This window comes from Bos grunniens, chromosome 18 (assembly GCF_055505025.1).
Source record: "Bos grunniens cultivar Pamir isolate PY7600 chromosome 18, Bosgru_T2T1.0, whole genome shotgun sequence".
Taxonomy (NCBI): Eukaryota; Metazoa; Chordata; class Mammalia; order Artiodactyla; family Bovidae; genus Bos; species Bos grunniens.
Genome location: NC_141182.1, coordinates 46,480,607 through 46,499,243, shown reverse-complemented (window position 1 = coordinate 46,499,243; position 18,637 = coordinate 46,480,607). Strand labels below are relative to the sequence as shown.

Genomic DNA, 18,637 nt, shown 5'->3' with positions numbered 1-18,637 from the left:
GGGGGAGAGATTCAAATGAAATCCACAGGCGAGTCCGGAATCCCAGAACTGCCTCCGCGGCTGGTGGCGCCACCTCTCCAGGGCAGTGACCCCGGCCCGCGAGGGCCACTGGACGAGGCCGGGAGGAGGGAGGAGACGAGACAAGTGGAAGGGATGCTCCCCTCTGGGACCGAGGGAGAGTTTGGAAGATGTGTGTGTGTGTGACGGGATTTTGAGACGAGTGTTCAACGAGCAGGCGGGGAGAGGAGTGTGCAAGAAAAAGGGAAGGCATACTGAATGGACTTCGTCGGAGCACCCCCCACCCCCCGCCCCCGCGCCCCATCACCACACACTCGCGCTGACAAAGCAAGGTCACAGCGAGGAGGAGCCATGGTTGGAAATATCTTCAGTCTGCGGAATCAAAGACTTAGGTTCTGAACCCAGTTCCGCCTACTCCGTGCCGCGCGACCTGGCGTGTGCATTTGCCCATCTGCAGAATGGGTATCATCATATCGCTTTCCTGGGCGGCGGTGGGAACTGAGGGCTGGGATGTCTGCAAAGGAAGTCTTCCCGCCAGCTGTGCAGCGGGCGAAGGCGCCTCACCAGCCGCGTTCCAGAGAGGCCCGCGGTCCCTCCGATGGCGCCCCCCAGTGGCACACAGGCCTATTCCGCAGGCGAAAATGGTGGCCTGGACTCTGTCCTCCAGAACTTCTCAACCCCGAGAGCTGGCGCGTTTGCTGGATTTTCTCTCTGGGTTTTGGCTCCCCGAGTGTGTGAGAAATGGGCACACAAACGCTACTTAAAATTCCATCGTCAAGATACTGGCTTGGTGGGACTGCCCTGGTGGTTAAGAATCCACGGCTTCCAGTGCACGGGGTTCAGCTTGCATCTCGGGGTGGCGCTAGTGGTAAAGAATCCTCCTGCCAATGCAGGAGATGTAGGAACTGCTGGTTCAACTCCTGCGTCAGGAAGACCCCGCAGGAGATCATGGCAACCTATTCCAGTATTCTTGCCTGGAAAATGCATGCCATGGACAGAGGAACCTGGCGGCCTACAGTCCATGGGGTCGCAAAGTCGGAAAGGACTAAAGACTTAGCACGCGTGCACGTGGAACCAAGATCCCACAAGCGCTGCGGCCGGGGAAAAAAAAAGATACTAGCTTAGTAATAAGACACAAGAGATGTTTTCCAGCCAAAATGGATAACGTGATTTTTAGTCAGTCCACTTCACATTTAAAATAGTTTTTCTCTGATGACTTACATCTATATTAAGGACTGAGAACATTAAAATAATATTTATGTATATAACCTGTCAAATACATTTTATAAGTTTTAGCTAAAATAACTTGCAAAATAATAGGGCCATGCTGATAATATGAAATATTTTTATTTTCAAATAGTTCATAACTATAAGTAATTGGATGTTATATAAAGTCTAATAAAAGCAAAAAGTTGTTGTCAGTGGGGGCATTAACACGTTACTTGTCATAAAAGGGATCTATTTTCTGAAACAAGAACCCAGTGTATTTTGATGTCAAGGTTGAATTTTCACTATTCTTTCTGATTATTATATAAGCTAGTCTTCAAAGCAAGAAGATCTGAAGTGCTAATTACTCGGATGTTCAGAATGCTGATAAAAACCACAGTGCCAAGATCTTCTTAAGATGACATACACCTACACACGATCCAGCCATTTGTCCGTGGGAATTTCGCCACTTCCATCTACTGGATGCTGTGAATGTATTCCACATTGGAAACCACCCAAATGCCCCTTAACAGGAGGCTGGATAAGTCCATGATGGTACATGCATATACCAGATACTATTCAACAAGAGGGAATGAATTATGGATACATGCCACCACAGGGATAAATCTCAAAAGCATTACTCTAAATGAAAAAAGCCACACTTGAAAGACTACCACTATATGATTCTAGATAGGAAGTTCTAGAACAGGCAAAAGCAATAGAGTGATAAAAGTCAGGGAGTGGTTACCCATGGGATGTGACTGTAGGGGACAGGAAAGGGACTTCTCTTTCTGAATCTGGATACCAGTTATGCAAGTGTGTTCAGACTGAAAATTCATCAAGCAGTACCCTCATGATAAGTGCACTTTTCTGTTTTTTTTTTAATTTTTATTTTTTTATTCCAATGCCTTCGAAAGAGGGTAGATCAAGAATTCCCTAGTGGTCCAGTGGTTAAGAATCTGCCTGCCAAAAAAAAAAGAATCTGCCTGCCAATGCAGGGGACACAGGTTCTGTTCTGGGAGGATTCCACATGCCTTGCGGCAACTAAGCTAGTGCTCTAGAGCCTATTAGAGGCGGTGCTCTAGAGCCTGCGAGACACAACTACTGAAGCCTGTGTGCCTAGATCCTGTGCTCTGCAGCAAGAGGAGCCACCATAACGAGAAGCCCCCGCACCACAGTGAAAAGTAGCCCCTGCTCGCCACAACTAGAGAAAGCCCCACTCATAGCAATGAAGACTCAACACAGACAAAAATAAGTTAGAGAGGGTAGATTCTTTCAAAAGAAACATATTTGACGTGTTAAAAGTGGTGTTTCCCAAAGAAGGCACACAAGATAATTTTAGGTGCTCCATGAACAGAAAATGCAATGGCACGAAAGGATATAAAAGTTGTATGAAAATGAGCCACTTCTAACCAGTCTTTCTGATGTGTTTTGTTTTCCCTGGTCAGTGGTGAAAGGAAAGTTTTCTCAAATTTATTATAAATATCTCAGTATAGAAGAAAACGGAAAGATCATGTAACTGACACCAACATCCTCACTTCCCAGCTTCGTCAAGTCTATTTTACTGTATTCCCTGCAGATGGTTTTCTAAGGTGCACACATTGCAGATGGCATTTGAAGTCACCTCCTGCCCAGAGACAACTTCACTACTAAATTTGGGACTCCTCCTCCTCTACATCCCTTCCCTTGTCTTCCTTTTTAGATCGCAGGTGTCATGGATTGCGTTAATCCCACACCCTCAGTTTATAGTTCATTATCCCCCGCAAGACATCTCTTGATTTAAATTTAATGTATTCTGGCCTTCACCAGTGGCTCAGATGGTAAAGAATCCATCTGCTCTGCAGGAGATGGGGGTTCCATCCCTGGGTCAGGAAGATCCCTTGGAGGAGGAAAGGTCAACCCTCTCCAGTATTCTTGCCTGGAGAATCCCATGGACAGAGGAGCCTGGTGGGCTACAGCCCATGGGTTCAAAAAGAGTTGGACATGACTTACTGACTAAACCACCACTACCACTTCAGCTGAAACAAGAACAGGCTACATGAATGGATCACACATGTAACTGACCAATAACAAATATTCAACAAATTTTTATGTATTCCCTCAGTCTCCATATCCCAGTCTCTTTTGGTGCCCCACCTGCTACTGACAAACATTCTAATATGTTCATATAGTATTTTTTGTTGTTGTTGAGTGAGTTCTTGTAAAATGAGTACCACTGTGTCCAGCGCACGTCTGTTCTAATTTATCTCCCCATGATCGTGTTAATAGCTTATCCTAGTCTTATTTTTCTTGCTGAGCACTAGTGTTATTAAGGGCCATCACTGTTACTCTGGGCTCATTGAGTCCGTGGCTTCTGATGGTTGCTTGGGACACCTCTGGTGCATCCCTCACAGCTCACTGTCTCCTCCCCAGAGAGGACAGTCAGGCTACTTCCAACTCCACCACCTCCACCATTCCCACTGTAAATAATGTGGCAACGAGCACCCTCATGTGTGGCCCTGTAGACAGATGCTTGTGTCTCTTTCTTAGGGAGCAGAATTTCTGGGTCCTGGGTATGTATGCGGCAGTTTGCTTTCCACAATGGCTGTCCCCTTTAACACTCCAACCAACAGTTCATGAGGGTTCTTGTATCCTTCCCTCACCATCCACGCTTGACATTACTCAGCTTTCTAGTTTTTGACAAGAGTAATTTGCTATAAAGTGATACATGCCGTTATTTCCATTCTCACTCCATTTTATGACTGAGGATTTTGAGCATCTTTTCAAATGTTTGTTAGTGTTTGGGGTTTCTACTCCTATGCATGCTTTCACATTTTTAATATATATGCATGTATTCATCAACGATGTATAGAATAGCTTTATTTTTACTGGAGTATAGTTACTTAACAACGTGTTAGTTTCTGCTGTGGAGAAAAGTGAATCAGCTATAGGTATACATATATCCCCTCCTTTTTGGATTTCCTTCCCATTTAGGTCACCACAGAGCTCTGAGTAGAGTTCTCTGAGCTATACAGTGGTTTCTCATTAGTGATTTTATACACAGTAGTGTATATGAGTGAGTGAAGTTGCTCAGTTGTGTCCAACTCTTTGCAACCCCATGGACTATATAGCCTACCAGGCTCCTTCATCCATGGAATTTTCCAGACAAGAGTACTGGAGTGGGTTGCCATTTCCTTCTCCAAGTAGTGTATATAAGTGTATATAAGCAATCCCAATCTGCCAATTCACCCCAATCTCCTTCCCCACGTTGGTGTCCATGCATTTGTTCTCTATGTCTGTATATAGAACAGTTTTAGATTTGGGGGCAAACTTTAAATACATTGTGTCTTGTGCTACAGGCAATTGATTTTTTTTATACCTCAGCATTACGCTTTTGAGATTTATACATCACCTAATATGTTGGTGATGGACAGGGAGGCCTGGCGTGCTGCGATTCATGGGGTCGCAAAGAGTTGGACACAACTGAGCGACTGAACTGAACTATGTGGCTCTACTTCATCCATTCTTTTGCAAGAATATGTCATAGGTTAAAATTTCCTTTCCAAATGAACTTATCAAAGAGGATATAGGAAAACGCCATCAATGGCAGAACAGAGGTACACAGACTTAGCAACATTCTGAAACCTGAAGTTTGGGTGCTAAGGTGATAAAGAGAGGCTGAAATCTCAGGTGCTCCTTTGGGTCAGCTGAGCAAGGGAAGACCTGAAATTCACGGGTAGGGGTGCGAGAGAGGGCATTACGCCCAAGAAAGTGAAGCTTCAGAGCTGAATGGGGCCAGTGTGAAGGGTGGCTTGATGGGGAGAGAGGAAGGGAAGCAGGGGTAGAGAGAGGAGTCAGGGAAGACTAGGACGTGCTGTGAGGTGGTGAAGCAAGGAGGAAAGCAGGAGAGCAGGGTGGTCAAAAGGCCTTTTTCTTTTTTTTTTAATATGTATTTACTTGGCTGTGCAAGGTCTTAGTTGCAGCATGTAGGATCTTTAGTTACAGCATGCAAACTCTTCATTGCAGCATGTGGGATCTAGTTCCTTGACCAGGGACTGAACCCAGGCCCCTTGCATTGGGAGCTCGGAGTCTTAGCCACTGGACTAAGGGAAGACCTTTTTTCTTTCTCAGATTTATCAAGCACCAAGTATGTGATCAGGCCTGAACTCAGCATCAAGGATCTGATGCACATACTGAATTTTCTCCCAGTTCTGTGGGAGGCAAGGCTGGGAACACAGCGGTGATCACGATGGCTCTGTCCCTGCCCTCACAAGCTCACGGAAGAAGGGGCTGGCGGCAGGTGGGGGTGGAGGGAGTTGTGTGGCCAGACAGTCACCAGAGAGTGATAGCTCAGCATGGTCAAGGGGATGCCAGAGTGACCAAGGGAGGACACATGGGGAAAACAAAGGGAATGTGTGAACCCAAAGGAAGTGTCCAACCTAGCCGAGGGTGCACAGGAAGGCTTCCTGGAGGAAGGGACATTGGAGGAGGAGATGGGCTGGCAGGTAAAAGGCAGAAAAGAACATTCCTGACAGAGGGAGCATGATCTATATATACAATGGAATATCCTTCAGCCTTAGAAAGGCAGGAAATCCCGCAATACACAACACGGATGAACCTAGAGGACCCGGTGCTGCATGAAATAAACCAGTCACAGAACAACAAATAGTGTATAATTCCACTTATCACAGGTAATGAAGGCACTTCCCTGGTGGCCTAACAGCTAAGACTCCATGCTCCCAGTGCAGGGGCCCTGGGTTTGATCCCTGGTCAAGGAAGTAGATCCCACATGCTATGACTAAGACCTGACACCGCCAAATAAATAAAAATATTTTTTTAAAAAAGAGGAAAATAGTCAGACTCATTAAAGCAGAGAGTAGAATGGTGATTGCCAGGGGATGGGGAATGATGAGGAAAATGGGGAAATTACTAATCAACGGATATAAAGTTTCAGTTATACAAGATGAATAAATTCTAAAGGTCTGCTGTCCAACACTGTGCTTTCAAGTTAACAGTACTGTGCTGTGCAAGGCTGTCGTGGTGGAACTGTTCTCCATAGTACCATCCCACAGGTCACCTGCCAGATCTTTCCAGAGGAGACAAATAGTGGCCCCCACTAACAGGGCAATAAGATGAAGACAGAATATACATATTCCTTGCCCTTGTGCAAATTATGTTTTAGTGGTGGGGAGATGATTATCAAGGGCTAGAATGTAGGGAATATTAGTGGTAAGTGCTTAAGAAATGAAAGGGGTGAGGGCTGCAAAGTGTGTGTTTTGTTTTTTCAGCCCTTCTTGCGGGATCCCAATTCTCTTGGCAGTCAGCGTGGAGTCCTAACCACTGGACTGCCAGGGAATTCTGTGTGTGGAGGTGAACTGGTAGGTCGAGTGGTCAGGGAAGAGCTCACTTCATGGTACCTGGGAAGAGCTGAATGCAGGAGGGAGCAAGCCGAGTGGCTAGCTCGTGGGAAAGCACTGCAGACAGAGCAAGGGGCGGGTGCACAGACCTTGCGGTTGGAGCCAGCCTAGTGCGTTGACCTCGTTACCTCACAGTTCTGTCACAATCAAGAGCAGTGCAGTAGGAACTGCTAGAGCACATGCGCAGTGGGAGAGCAAAGAGGAAATGCAGAGCTGTGTCTATCCTTATCAAACCAACTATAGACAGAACCCGTATTTATGTTTCTAGATGCTTCTCTGGGCAATCTCTGAAACTGCTCATGGTGGCAGCCCCTGGGCAGAACTGGGTGAGTGGGGTCAAGGGAAGTCCTACATCTTGGTTTTTCACTGGACTGTATTCATTTGAAATTTCACCATGTTTACATTCTTTCCTATTCCCAACACAGGCCACAAGCTTCTAGTTTCTCTGTGCGCACTACGCCCATTGGTTTACAGCTGCCCCTCCTCATGGGTGGCCGTTTCAGGAGCACTCTCACAGGGCCATCATCTCTCTGCTCTTTTGAACATAAGTTTGTAAAACAACCATTTATTGTCACCCTGCTTATTTAACTTATACACAGAGTACATCAAGCAAAATGCTGGGCTGGATGAAGCAGTAGCTGGAATCAAGACTGCCGGGAGAAATATCAATAACCTCAGACATGCAGATGACACCACACTTATGGCAGAAAGTGAAGAACTAAACAGCCTCTTGATAAAAGAGGAGAGTGAAAAAGCTGGCTTAAAACTCAACATTCAAAAAACTAAGATCATGGCAGTTGGTCCCATCACTTCATGGCAAATAGATGGGGAAAACAATGGAAACAGAGACAGACTTGGGCTCCAAAATCACTGCAGATGGTGACTGCAGCCATGAAATTAAACGTTTCCTCTCTGGAAGAAAAGCTATGACCAACCTAGACAGCATATTAAAAAGCAGAGACATTACTTGGCTGCTGCTACTGCTAAGTCGCTTCAGTCGTATCCGACTCTGTGCGACCCCATAGACAGCAGCCCACCAGGCTCCCCCGTCCCTGGGATTCTCCAGGCAAGAACACTGGAGTGGGTTTCCATTTCCTTCTCCAGTGCATGAAAGTGAAAAGTGAAAGGGCAGTCGCTCAGTCACGTCCGACTCTTAGCGACCCCATGGACTACAGCCCATCAGGCTCCTCCATCCATGGGATTTTCCAGGCAAGAGTACTGGAGTATGGTGCCATTGCCTTCTCCATTACTTGGCTGACAAAGGTCCATCTAGTCAAAGCTATGGTTTTTCCAGTAGTCATGTATGGATGTGAGAGTTGGGACTATAAAGAAAGCTGAGTGCCGAAGAACTGATGCTTTTGAACTAGTACTGGAGAAGACTCTTGGGTCCCTTGGACTGCAAAGAGATCCAACCAGTCCATCCTAAAGGAAATCAGTCCTGAATTGGAAGTCCTGAATTGGAAGGACTGATGCTAAAGCTGAAACTCCAATACTTTAGCCACCTGATGTGAAGAACTGACTCATTGGAGAAGACCCTGATGCTGGGAAAGATTGAAGACAGGAGGAAAAGGGGACGACAGAGGATGAGATGGTTGGATGGCATCACCAATTCGATGAACATGAGTTTGAGCAAGCTCTGCAAGTTGGTGATGGACAGGGAAGCCTGGCGTGCTGCAGTCCATGGAGTTACAAAGAGCCGGACACGACTGAGTGACTGAACTGACTGACTTGAGAAAACACCAATCTGACCACAACATGGTACGCTAGCTGTCACGCCGTCTGAGGAATTCCCTATTGACAAGTTTGCAGAGGATGATATTTTGTACTGTTGTGTGACAATTCCTTTGGGGATGTCAAGAAAGGACAATTCTTAACTTGGTCTACTTACATGACTTCCAACCGTCACTATGATCAACACAATACAGGAGGCCTAGAAAACTGGGAGAAATTAACACATTGCACGTTAGACTGCTTATTAGACAATATTAAGAACTTCTTAGTTTTTAGATGTAATTATGATTGTTTAAAATAAATCTGTACCATATTTCTAGATAAAATATGACCTCCAGTATTTGCTTTAAAATTATCTAGATAGGGAATTCCCTGATGGTCCAGGGTTAGGGCTTGGCACTTGTACTGCCAAGGGTCTAGGTTCAATCCCTGGTTGGGGAACTAAGATCCCACAACCTAGTGGCGTGGGAATAACTAAATAAAATAACCTAGTGAAGAGAAGCAGCTGAGATGAAACTAATTGGTCATTTGTCGATCACTGTTGAGCTACGTGATAGTTTTTATTATACTATTTTCTTGTGATTCAAAATATAAGTTTTAAAAATTGTACAGATAACAAAGCAGAACGTATGGATAAATTTTAGCACATACAGTAACTTGAAGTTATTTTGTATAATCATTCACTCTATTGTCTGGTAAAGAAGAGGTGGTCAAAATTTATTCAAAGAAAAACAAATAAAAAACAAAAAACCCCACCCTGAATTCAGTCTCCTTTACTGATCATGGTACTAATTCCGCCCCAGCTTCTGGCCCCATCGTCCAGCTCTTTTACACATACACAGCCTTACACGTTTCCAACGAGCATTTATTATTAGTTATACCATGAGTCAGGATCCCAGGGTGGGGATCACCATGTACCCCGGTCCCCCTTCACCACCCTGGGGAGAAGGACGGAGGACAGAGGAGGTGGGATGGAGCCAGTTCAGATCTTCCCAGGAAACGTGCCTTCTGCCCGGCGATCGTCCCAAGTTGACACCTGTAGATACACAGCCAGTGTTATTCCCTTCCTCCACAGGGAAACTAGATGGGCGGACTTCTTTGCCTTCCTTAGTCTGCCCACCTGTTCAGTCAACAAGGAACCCCAGTACCTGCTATATGCCAATACTGGCAGCTGTTCCAGGAGCCAGGGGACCAATACTGACCCAGAAGGACAAAAATCAATGCCTTGAATGAGCTGACGCACTGAGGGGAGAGGAGGTGGAAGGTGGGTGGAGAGGAATATCAGGCAGACTCAAAGCAGAGCTGTCCACGGGGAGATGTGTGTACAGAGCTTCAGGAGTGTGACTGTGTGTGCCCTGCTTCAGGAACCCCAAAGTCAACACTCAATGATGTTTGACAGAACAGAGGGAAGAAGGAATACCGGGCAGCTGTGGGGCGGGGGATGGGGGAAAGAGGCTATCTATACTTCAGCAGGAATGCATCTCCAAGATATACAATCAAGTGCAAAAAGATCCAAACTGGATATACAGCATGATCCCACTATTGCTCATGTACGTGTGCACACCTATGAAACCTAACAGAAAGGCCCACAGCAAACTGTTAACACTACCTAGAACTAATGCTCTGCAACGTGTGAACCCTCCTACAGGCAATCAGAAGCACATTTTTATACACACATGCACACTCACATGCGATACAGTAGAGGCAATGGATAAGTGCATGGACAAGGAAGACAGTCTGAACCCTCACTCCATCACTTCCCAGCTGTGATCTCCTCAGGCAAATCACTGAACCTTTCAGGGCTCCAATTTCCAATTCTGTAAAATGATGATCCTGATAAAAGGACCTATCTGTTTTTAACATTTTTGCCCTTTAATGACATAAAATACAACATTTAAGTGCCTTCAGTAAGTGCCTGTTTTATTTACACACACATACACCATGCATCACAAATACTCTGTACTTAAACTGTCATGCTACTTGCTTTTTTCATGAGTCTTAGAGCTCTTTCTGTATTCTGTCATGAAGATCAAGATGAATATCCATTTATTTAACGTGTTTCCAAATGTTCCCCATTACAAACCACTCTGCAGTGGATGTCTTCGTACACGTTTTTACAGGATGTGTAGAGGTGAAAAGGCCATATCTGCAGTATGATTTTTTTCATTTTGAAAGATCCTGCCTCAGGATGGACCTTAAATGTGACTGGACCAGTCTACAGAATCACCAACACTGAGCACTATCTACCCCTGCCCACTTTCTTTTATATTGAAGGACCAGGCTGATCTGATCTTTTGGCAAAATAGTCTTTGCTCAATAATCTCATTTCATAGAAAGGAGATGCAAAATATTTCCTGTAGTGGAACTGTACACCGCAGTATCATTTAAAATAGTGAAAAAAGACTGAGTCCAGTTAAAGGGGAAGGAACTATTTTTTAACTATGAAAGACAATGGCTACCCAGTAATCGAGCAGGTTGTACTGACATGAAAATAAAACAAAGTAAAAAAGCCAAAGATAAGACAGTATCTAAAGTATGATCCATAACTATATTTTAAAAGCATATAAACATACACCCACACCTATACAAACATTAGCACACAGAAAAGGAAGTGGAAGATTTATACCAAATTTCGAAGGGAAGTTAACTTTGGATTCAGAAAGGGGATGACTTTTCCACTTTCTGCACCATAAAAACTTGTTTTGAAGCTTTCCAAAAAGCCACTGAATTTTTCATGGAGAAACTACAGATGTTTTAACACTGGAAAATAAAAGGCAGTTAGTTCCCTGGTGGCCTTGTGGTTAGGATTCAGGGCTTTCACTGCTGTGGGGGCTGGGGTTCAATCCCTGACGGGGGAACTAAGATCTTGAAAGCCTCCAGATGTGGCAAAAGAGAAAAAGGGAAAAGCTGATAAGCAAAAATGTTTTAAATGCTCATACAGAAAAAGTGCTGGACTCTCACCCCCATTCTTCTCCAAATACACATTTTGGGGTTAGAGACGAATTTTTAAAAACACACAGGAAACACTTGGAAGATGTTACATTATGATCAGCCAGATCAGGAGGATGAAGAACAATTTTTTCCCCTTCCTCTATTTCTTAAGTTTTTATGAAGTGGTTTCATTCTTATAAAAAACAAAAACAAACAGCATTAACAAAACAGTTATTTTTGTGTCACCAATTTCTAGAACAAAGAAGTCACGGCTGCTGGGTATAAAGAGTGTGTTAAAAAAAAATGTGTTCATATCCAGCCCTAAGAAGGGCTAAGAAGGCAGATACAGTGAGTGCTTGAAGGGATGGACCACATAATCTAATGATCCCCAGGTAACGGTAGGCCCTGGTGCCAGGGACTGGGGTATGGGGCAGCACTTCCTAGCACCTGGGCCAGTGTGCACCCATCCAATGCAGGCCCAGAGGCTGGAGGGTGGATGGTACCCAAGATCATGTAGGGACAAGGAGAAATCCTGAAAGGGCAGTGGGTATGCACAGGCACTTAAGAGTGTGTGGCTGGAGAGGTGTGAGGTACCAAAGAGGTTGAGGAAAAGTGAATTAAGGCAGTCTGTTCTCAACAAACAGGCCCCAGAGATGCACATCAAGGATGTTTAAAATACTGAAAAATGGGAATATAATCAAAGGGGACCAGTTGAATAAAACCATCTGTATATTAAGAACTTCCTTGGCAGTCAAGTGGTTAAGACTCTGTGCTTCTACTACAGGGGGTGAGGGTTCGATCCCTGGTTGGAAAACTAAGATTCTACATGCCATGCAGAATGGCCAAAAAATTTTAAAAAAGGAAAGAAACAAACAAAAATGAGGTAGATCTATATGCAATGTCTTAAAAAAAAAAAAAGGCTCAAAACATGTTGATAAGTCAAAGCAAGACATAGGACAGACTATACAGTATGATCCATACTTACACAGAAGTTCCATAGGCTTATGAATGATAAATGTATACAGAGAAAAAGGAATCTGCTAATAATTGTTACCTAAGGGGAGAGGGCGGAGAAGGCAATGGCACCCCACTCCAGTACTCTTGCCCGGAAAGTCCCATGGACGGAGGAGCCTGGTGGGCTACAGTCCATGGGGTCACTAGGAGTCGGACACAACTGAGTGACTTCACTTTCACTTTTCACTTTCATGCATTGGAGAAGGAAATGGCAACCCACTCCAGTGCTATTGCCTGGAGAGTCCCAGGGATGGGGAGCCTGGTGGGCTGCCGTCTATGGGGTTGCACAGAGTCGGACACGACTGAAGCGACTTAGCAGCAGCAGCAGCAAGGGGAGAGGGGGACTGAGGAATGCAAGTAGATCTAATTTTTATTTTACTGTATTGCTCATATTTGTTTTGTTTTTAAAAATGAGCACTGTTAGTTCTGTAATATCATATTCTGATTTTAAGACACATTTTTTCATTTTAACATCTCTGAAATTAGCATGCTTGTCACATTCATTTCCAGCATCAAAATAAAAAAAGATTTAAACATCTCTAAGTGTTTCCTGTAGTCAATGGGGTCTTCAACTTGATGAAATAAAGTAATATTTTACTAAAAAAAAAAAAGAGGGTATGGCAGAGTATCAAATAGTAACAACAGGTCTGGTTGGATCAGGCCTAGAAGACTGCCTCACTGCATTCCTAGTTTTAGAGATGCACACAGAAGTAGGCAGGGGTGAAATGACAGATCTGGGGTTTGCTTCAGCATACTCCAGCCAAGGAAAGAAACAAAAAGGACAGATGGGACTTCCCTAGTGGTCCTGTGGTTGAGAATCTGCCTTCCAGTGCAGGGGACTCAGGTTTGATCTTTGGTTGGACAACTAAGACTGTGCCCTCTAACTAGAGAAGTCCCCTCGCATGTCACAACAAAGAGCCCGTGTGCTGCAACACAGACCCAGGGCAGCCAAAGAAAACAGGGTGGGGGTGGGGACAGATGGAGGAGACATGGAGAAATCTTGAACTAACTACTCAGTTTGGGTGATGGGTATATTTGGGGTCACTTAATTATTCATGAGAAATACTGGGCTGGAAGAAGTACAAGCTGGAATCAAGACTGCCAGGAGAAATATCAATAACCTCAGATATGCAGATGACATCAACCTTACGGCAGAAAGTGAAGAGGAACTAAAAAGCCTCTTGATGAAAGTGAAAGAGGAGAGTGAAAAAGTTGGCTTAAAGCTCAACATTCAGAAAACGAAGATCATGGCATCTGGTCCCATCACTTCATGGGAAATAGATGGGAAAACAGTGGAAACAGTGTCAGACTTTATTTTGGAGGGGCTCCAAAATCACTGCAGATGGTGACTGCAGCCATAAAATTAAAAGACGCTTACTCCTTGGAAGGAAAGTTATGACCAACCTAGATAGCATATTAAAAAGCAGAGATATTACTCTGCCAACAAAGGTCCATCTAGTCAAGGCTGTGGTTTTTTCAGTGGTCATGTGTGGATGTGAGAGTTGGACTGTGAAGAAGGCTGAGCGCTGAAAAATTGATGCTTTTGAACTGTGGTGTTGGAGAAGACTCTTGAGAGTCCCTTGGACAGCAAGGAGATCCAACCAGTCCATCCTAAAGGAGATCAGTCATGGTTGTTCATTGCAACAACTGATGCTGAGGCTGAAACTCCAGTACTTTTTTGGCCACCTCACGAGAAGAGCTGACTCACTGGAAAAGACCCTGATGCTGGGAGGGATTGGTGGCAGGAGGAGAAGAGGATGACAGAGGATTAGATGGCTGGATGGCATCACCGACTTGATGCACATGAGTTTTCGTGAACTCTGGGAGTTAATGATGGACAAGGAGGCCTGGCATGCTGCAATTCATGGGGTCGCAAATGTCGGACACAACTGAGCAAGTGAACTGACTGAATTATTCTACTTTTATACACACTTGGAAATGTTCATATAAAGAAAGGAGAAGACTCCAAAAGCAGATGAGCTCCACAGGGACAGGGCATGTACTCGTAGAGCACCTGGGTGAGATGGATCTGGCTGCCTTGGCTGAGAGCCTGGCTGGTTGAGAGTCCTGGTGAAAGGAGGAAAGGCGGGCAATTCTAGGAAGAAGCAAAGGTGCATCCATGGCCGGTGTGAAGCCTTGTCCTCCCTCTGCCCCTCACAGAGAAGCTCCCACCAAGTCACCATACGCCCCTTGGCAAAAACCCCACCCCACCCTGGCATCCCAAGGGCCCCAGGAGGCACCTACCCAGGATATGGGACAGAGGGACTTGTACACACGCCGGTACCATTCACACACGGAGACGTCACCTCCTTTAGCGGTCATTGCCTTCTCACAGCGGTGGAAGTCTATGAAGAAAAGGGATCAGGGTCAGCCCACACCAAGGGCTGGAACACATTTCTGATCCAAACTCAGAGATACTTTTTACTTCACAACCAGTTACACGAATCCCCCCACTCCCAAGTTTCACAAAGAAAGTATATCCTTACAAGGGTAGTACTGAAAAGGGCTAGACACACCACACTAAGCTTATTTTGCAATCCATAAAGAACTACTGTCTGGGACTTCCCTGGTGTTAAGAATCCGCCTTCCATTCATTACAGGGGATCTGGGTTCATGGCCTGGAGGAGGAACTAAGATCCCACAGGGCAAGGAAGCCTGGCCCGTGCATCACAAAGGAGACCCAGAGTAGCCAAGAAAAAAAAGAAAAAAGAACTACTGTTCAACTTGGAACTTCCGGGTCAGGAACAACAGGGAAACCTGAGAGGTGTGTGTGGGGATTATGGAAGTCCAGAACCAGGACAAGGGAAGGGGAAGATGGTCTTGATGCTAAGATGCTGGCATCCAGGAGAGGAGAAAGGAGGGGGAGAATCTAGTTTTTAATAGTAGGAAATTAATTCAAAGATTATTCCAAGTATTACACTCCTGGGCACACTCCCTAAGACAGAAAGCATTCACAAAGACATCAAATTACATCAATTATAGCAGCATTATTCATATGAGCCCTAAACTGGAAACCACACCAGTGTTCATGAATGAAATGTTGGAAAACTGTACACAATAAAAATGAGCAAAATATATGCCACAGCATGGAAGAATCTTCATAACTATTGAATGAAGAAATCCAAGCATAAGACAACACACAGTATTTATAAAGTTCACAAAGAAGCAAACCTGAAAGTGGTGATAAAACCAAAACATGACTGCCCTAAGTCTGTGCGATTACAACTCTAGTGGGGAGAGCAGGGTGTTGCTTTCAAGAGACGGCATGCAGCAGACAGGGGAGCTCAGAGGACTGGCAGTATCCAGTTCTCTATCCAGATTAAAATCACATGGAGGATTCAATTTAGAGTTATTCATTTAGCTGTACATTATGGTTTATGTACTTCCTATGTTATATTCCATACAGACAGACAGACATATACATATCTTGTGGGCGGGGGGGTGGGGGGGGTGGCGGAAATCACTATGGGATCCAAAGTTTGTGATCCTAGGTCAGATCTTGAACACAGGTGGTGATGGGGACATGGGCCCCGTGAAGTAGGATGTTCAGAATGAAAGAGAAGAGGCTATGAGGAGGCAAGAGGTAAGTGATATGAGGTGTGGGATCAGGGGAAGGTCAACACTGCCCCCCTCCACCCCAAGTCCTGCTCACCCAGGTAGTTCTGCCAGCAGTTCCTGGTCTGGTTCTGGTTGGGGAAGCGGCTGTCAAAAGGAGCAGTCTGGTAGTTCTTGATTTTGGTCTGGATGTCTTCTGCCATAGTGCTGACTCCTGGAGGGAAAGAGAGTGGATTCTGGAGAGGTCCTGAGGGCCTAGACACGGGGCTGTCAGCCCACCCAGGCCCAGTGGAGGCCTGACAGAGAAGAATGGGCTGGGTGTGAATGAGCCAATACCCCCTCCCTTTCAACATACAGACAGAGGTGAAGGGCTGGGCAAGAACACATCAGGTATGGAAGTCACAGCAAGATGTGTGGGGGTAGACAACTCCTTGGTTAAAAAAAACAGGCCAAAATAACACTAGTTGATATTCACTGAGTGCTTACTATAGGCAAGGAAGCTTTACTCCTAAAGCTATTCCAAAAGACAGGAACTATTATCACTGCTTCACAGACAAGAGACAGGGTGTTTAAGCAACTTCCCAAGGTCATACAGCACACATGGGATGGAGGCACTCCATCACTAACATAACCTACAATGCAAAAGTTCTTAATCTCTATTGGTGCCATGAAGTCCTCAGGAATCCAATGAACCCTTTCTCCGAATACGTTTCAGTGCATTTAAAAATGGCACAGGATCACAAAGAAAACCAATTACATGTAGCTGAGGATTTATGAACTACCACAGTTTCAAATAATCATGCCTGAAAAGGGTTATGCTGTGAAACCTGCAAACATAATGGATATATGATATGATAACCTGTGATTTTCACTGCTGATGATGCCAAATACTACCGCTACTGCCTCCATTCCCAAGCCAAGGAAATGCTACATTATCAATGAGAAACTGGCAAAAATACAGATGTAAATTTACCTCTATTCACTAGCATCCCTTGAGTTCCATCCATTCTGTGGACCTAGGGTTAAAAACCTGTCCCATAATCTTTTATGAGGTGACACACGGTTTTCATTAGGGAATCTGACACCGCCTCTATTCCAGATTATTCGAGGAGTCGTGGTATTACATAGAAGTTAAGTAGACCAGTAATAAATTCAAGCGACCAAGGGTAGTGGTAAGGATTTGGGGCACCGGAGTAGCGTCTTTCCGGGAGCAGAGGATGGGGAACACTAGACGCGGTGACATAGACACGGTCTGAAGAGTTGTTTTGAAAGCCATCTCCATCTGATTTCGGGATTAAGGGTGGACTGGGGATGACGCTGCAGCCCCTCGAACGTGCAAGGGGCGGGGGGTGGGGGTGGGGAGTCACCAGGAAGCCAGGCTGCAGCCCAGCCAAGCCTCGGGGGTCAGGGGCCGGGGAAAGAAATGCCTGCGGCCTGGTGATTAAGAGCAATGCAGTCCTAATGATTTCAAATCCTGATCGCTAGCTAAACTGCGTAGTATCTAAGCCTCAGTTGCCTCCTAGCTAAAAGAGATAATCACAGGCCTTATCTCATAGAGTTGGAGGGAAGCTTAAACGAATCAACATAAATCGCTTTGAAAGTTCTAGGCATCCGAGAAGAACCAAATAATCGTCAGTTACGACTAATAATTGAAACGACCCCAGGGTTCCGGGAGGTCGGCCACCGCCGGATGGAAACGTCATTTCATTTTCCAGTAGGGATCCTCAGTCCTCCAAGATGGGGTTCCAGGTTCCCGAGCCCTCAACACTCACCTAAAGATGCCCCTGAAGTCGCTGGAAGCTCAATGTGACCCTCAGCAAAGACGCCAGTACCGGGCCGGAAGCGGAAAAAAGATCGGCCGGAAGCGGGAGGGAGCCGCGCACAGAGGAGTCTTCCGCACGGCCAGAGCGCCGTCCCTGGAGCCGTTCGGGCCACGCCCATATTTGCGAATTCCAACCTCCTATTGGGCCGAATGCCTGTTAATCCTCTCATTCTCGGCCCAATCGTAAGCTTGCGTGGCACTTGGTAGGTATCTTTCTGAGCTGTTCCAAGCTGTGGACTCTGTTCCAAGGTATTGACGCGACCTGGTCAGCTCTCTGTCTTTGCTAGGAGAAAGGGGTTCTGGGTCCTGGAATTGGCTGGAGAGTGGTCCTGCGGAAAATATTCCAGCAGAAATGCTCCTATTCGTGTAAGAGTTACTTATTGAATATTTACCCAGTGCTGGGTACTTCTATTGAGCGTTGAGGAAGCATAGTTGAACTAATCTCTGTGATTATTATGGGGCCAATTGTTAGTTTGAAAGTGGCTCAGTCATGTCTGACTCTTTGCGACTCCATGGAATTCTCTAGGCCAGAATACTGGAGTGGGTAGTCTTTCCCTTCTCCGGGGGATCTTCCCAACCCAGGGATCGAACCGGGTCTCCTGCGTTGCAGGTGGATTCTTTACCAACTGAGCTATCAGTTCAGTTCAGTTGCTCAGTCGTGTCCGACATTTGCAACCCCATGAATCACAGCAGCCAGGCCTCCCTGTCCATCACCAACTCCCAGAGTTCACTCAAACTCGTCCATCGAGTCGGTGATGCCATCCAGCCATCTCATCCTCTGTCATCCTCTTCTCCTCCTGCCACCAATCCCTCCCAGCATCAGGGTCTTTTCCAATGAGTCAACTCTTTGCATGAGGTGGCCAAAGTATTAGAATTTCAGCTTCAGCATCAGTCCTTTCAATGAACACCCAGGACTGATCTCCTTTAGGAAGGACTAGTTGGGTCTCCTTGCAGTCCAAGGGAC

The 18,637-nt window shown here is 45.5% G+C and overlaps 1 protein-coding gene and 1 non-coding gene across 2 annotated transcripts; one reads left to right on the top strand and one right to left on the bottom strand.

The window, feature by feature from the left end:
* The first annotated feature begins 8,720 nt into the window (after positions 1 to 8,720).
* On the top strand, positions 8,721 to 8,792 carry TRNAT-UGU (transfer RNA threonine (anticodon UGU)). The gene has a single exon. It is a non-coding gene; the product is annotated as a tRNA-Thr (tRNA).
* A 406-nt stretch (positions 8,793 to 9,198) lies between these two features.
* Positions 9,199 to 17,695, bottom strand: COX6B1 (cytochrome c oxidase subunit 6B1). Its single transcript, XM_086352222.1, has 4 exons — positions 17,624 to 17,695; positions 15,949 to 16,065; positions 14,541 to 14,641; positions 9,199 to 9,387 (listed from the first exon to the last, which is right to left on the bottom strand). Exons 2-4 carry the CDS (start codon positions 16,052 to 16,054, stop codon positions 9,334 to 9,336), a joined length of 261 nt encoding a protein of 86 aa, XP_086208348.1. The 5' UTR covers positions 16,055 to 16,065; positions 17,624 to 17,695; the 3' UTR covers positions 9,199 to 9,333.
* Between the last annotated feature and the right edge of the window lie 942 nt (positions 17,696 to 18,637).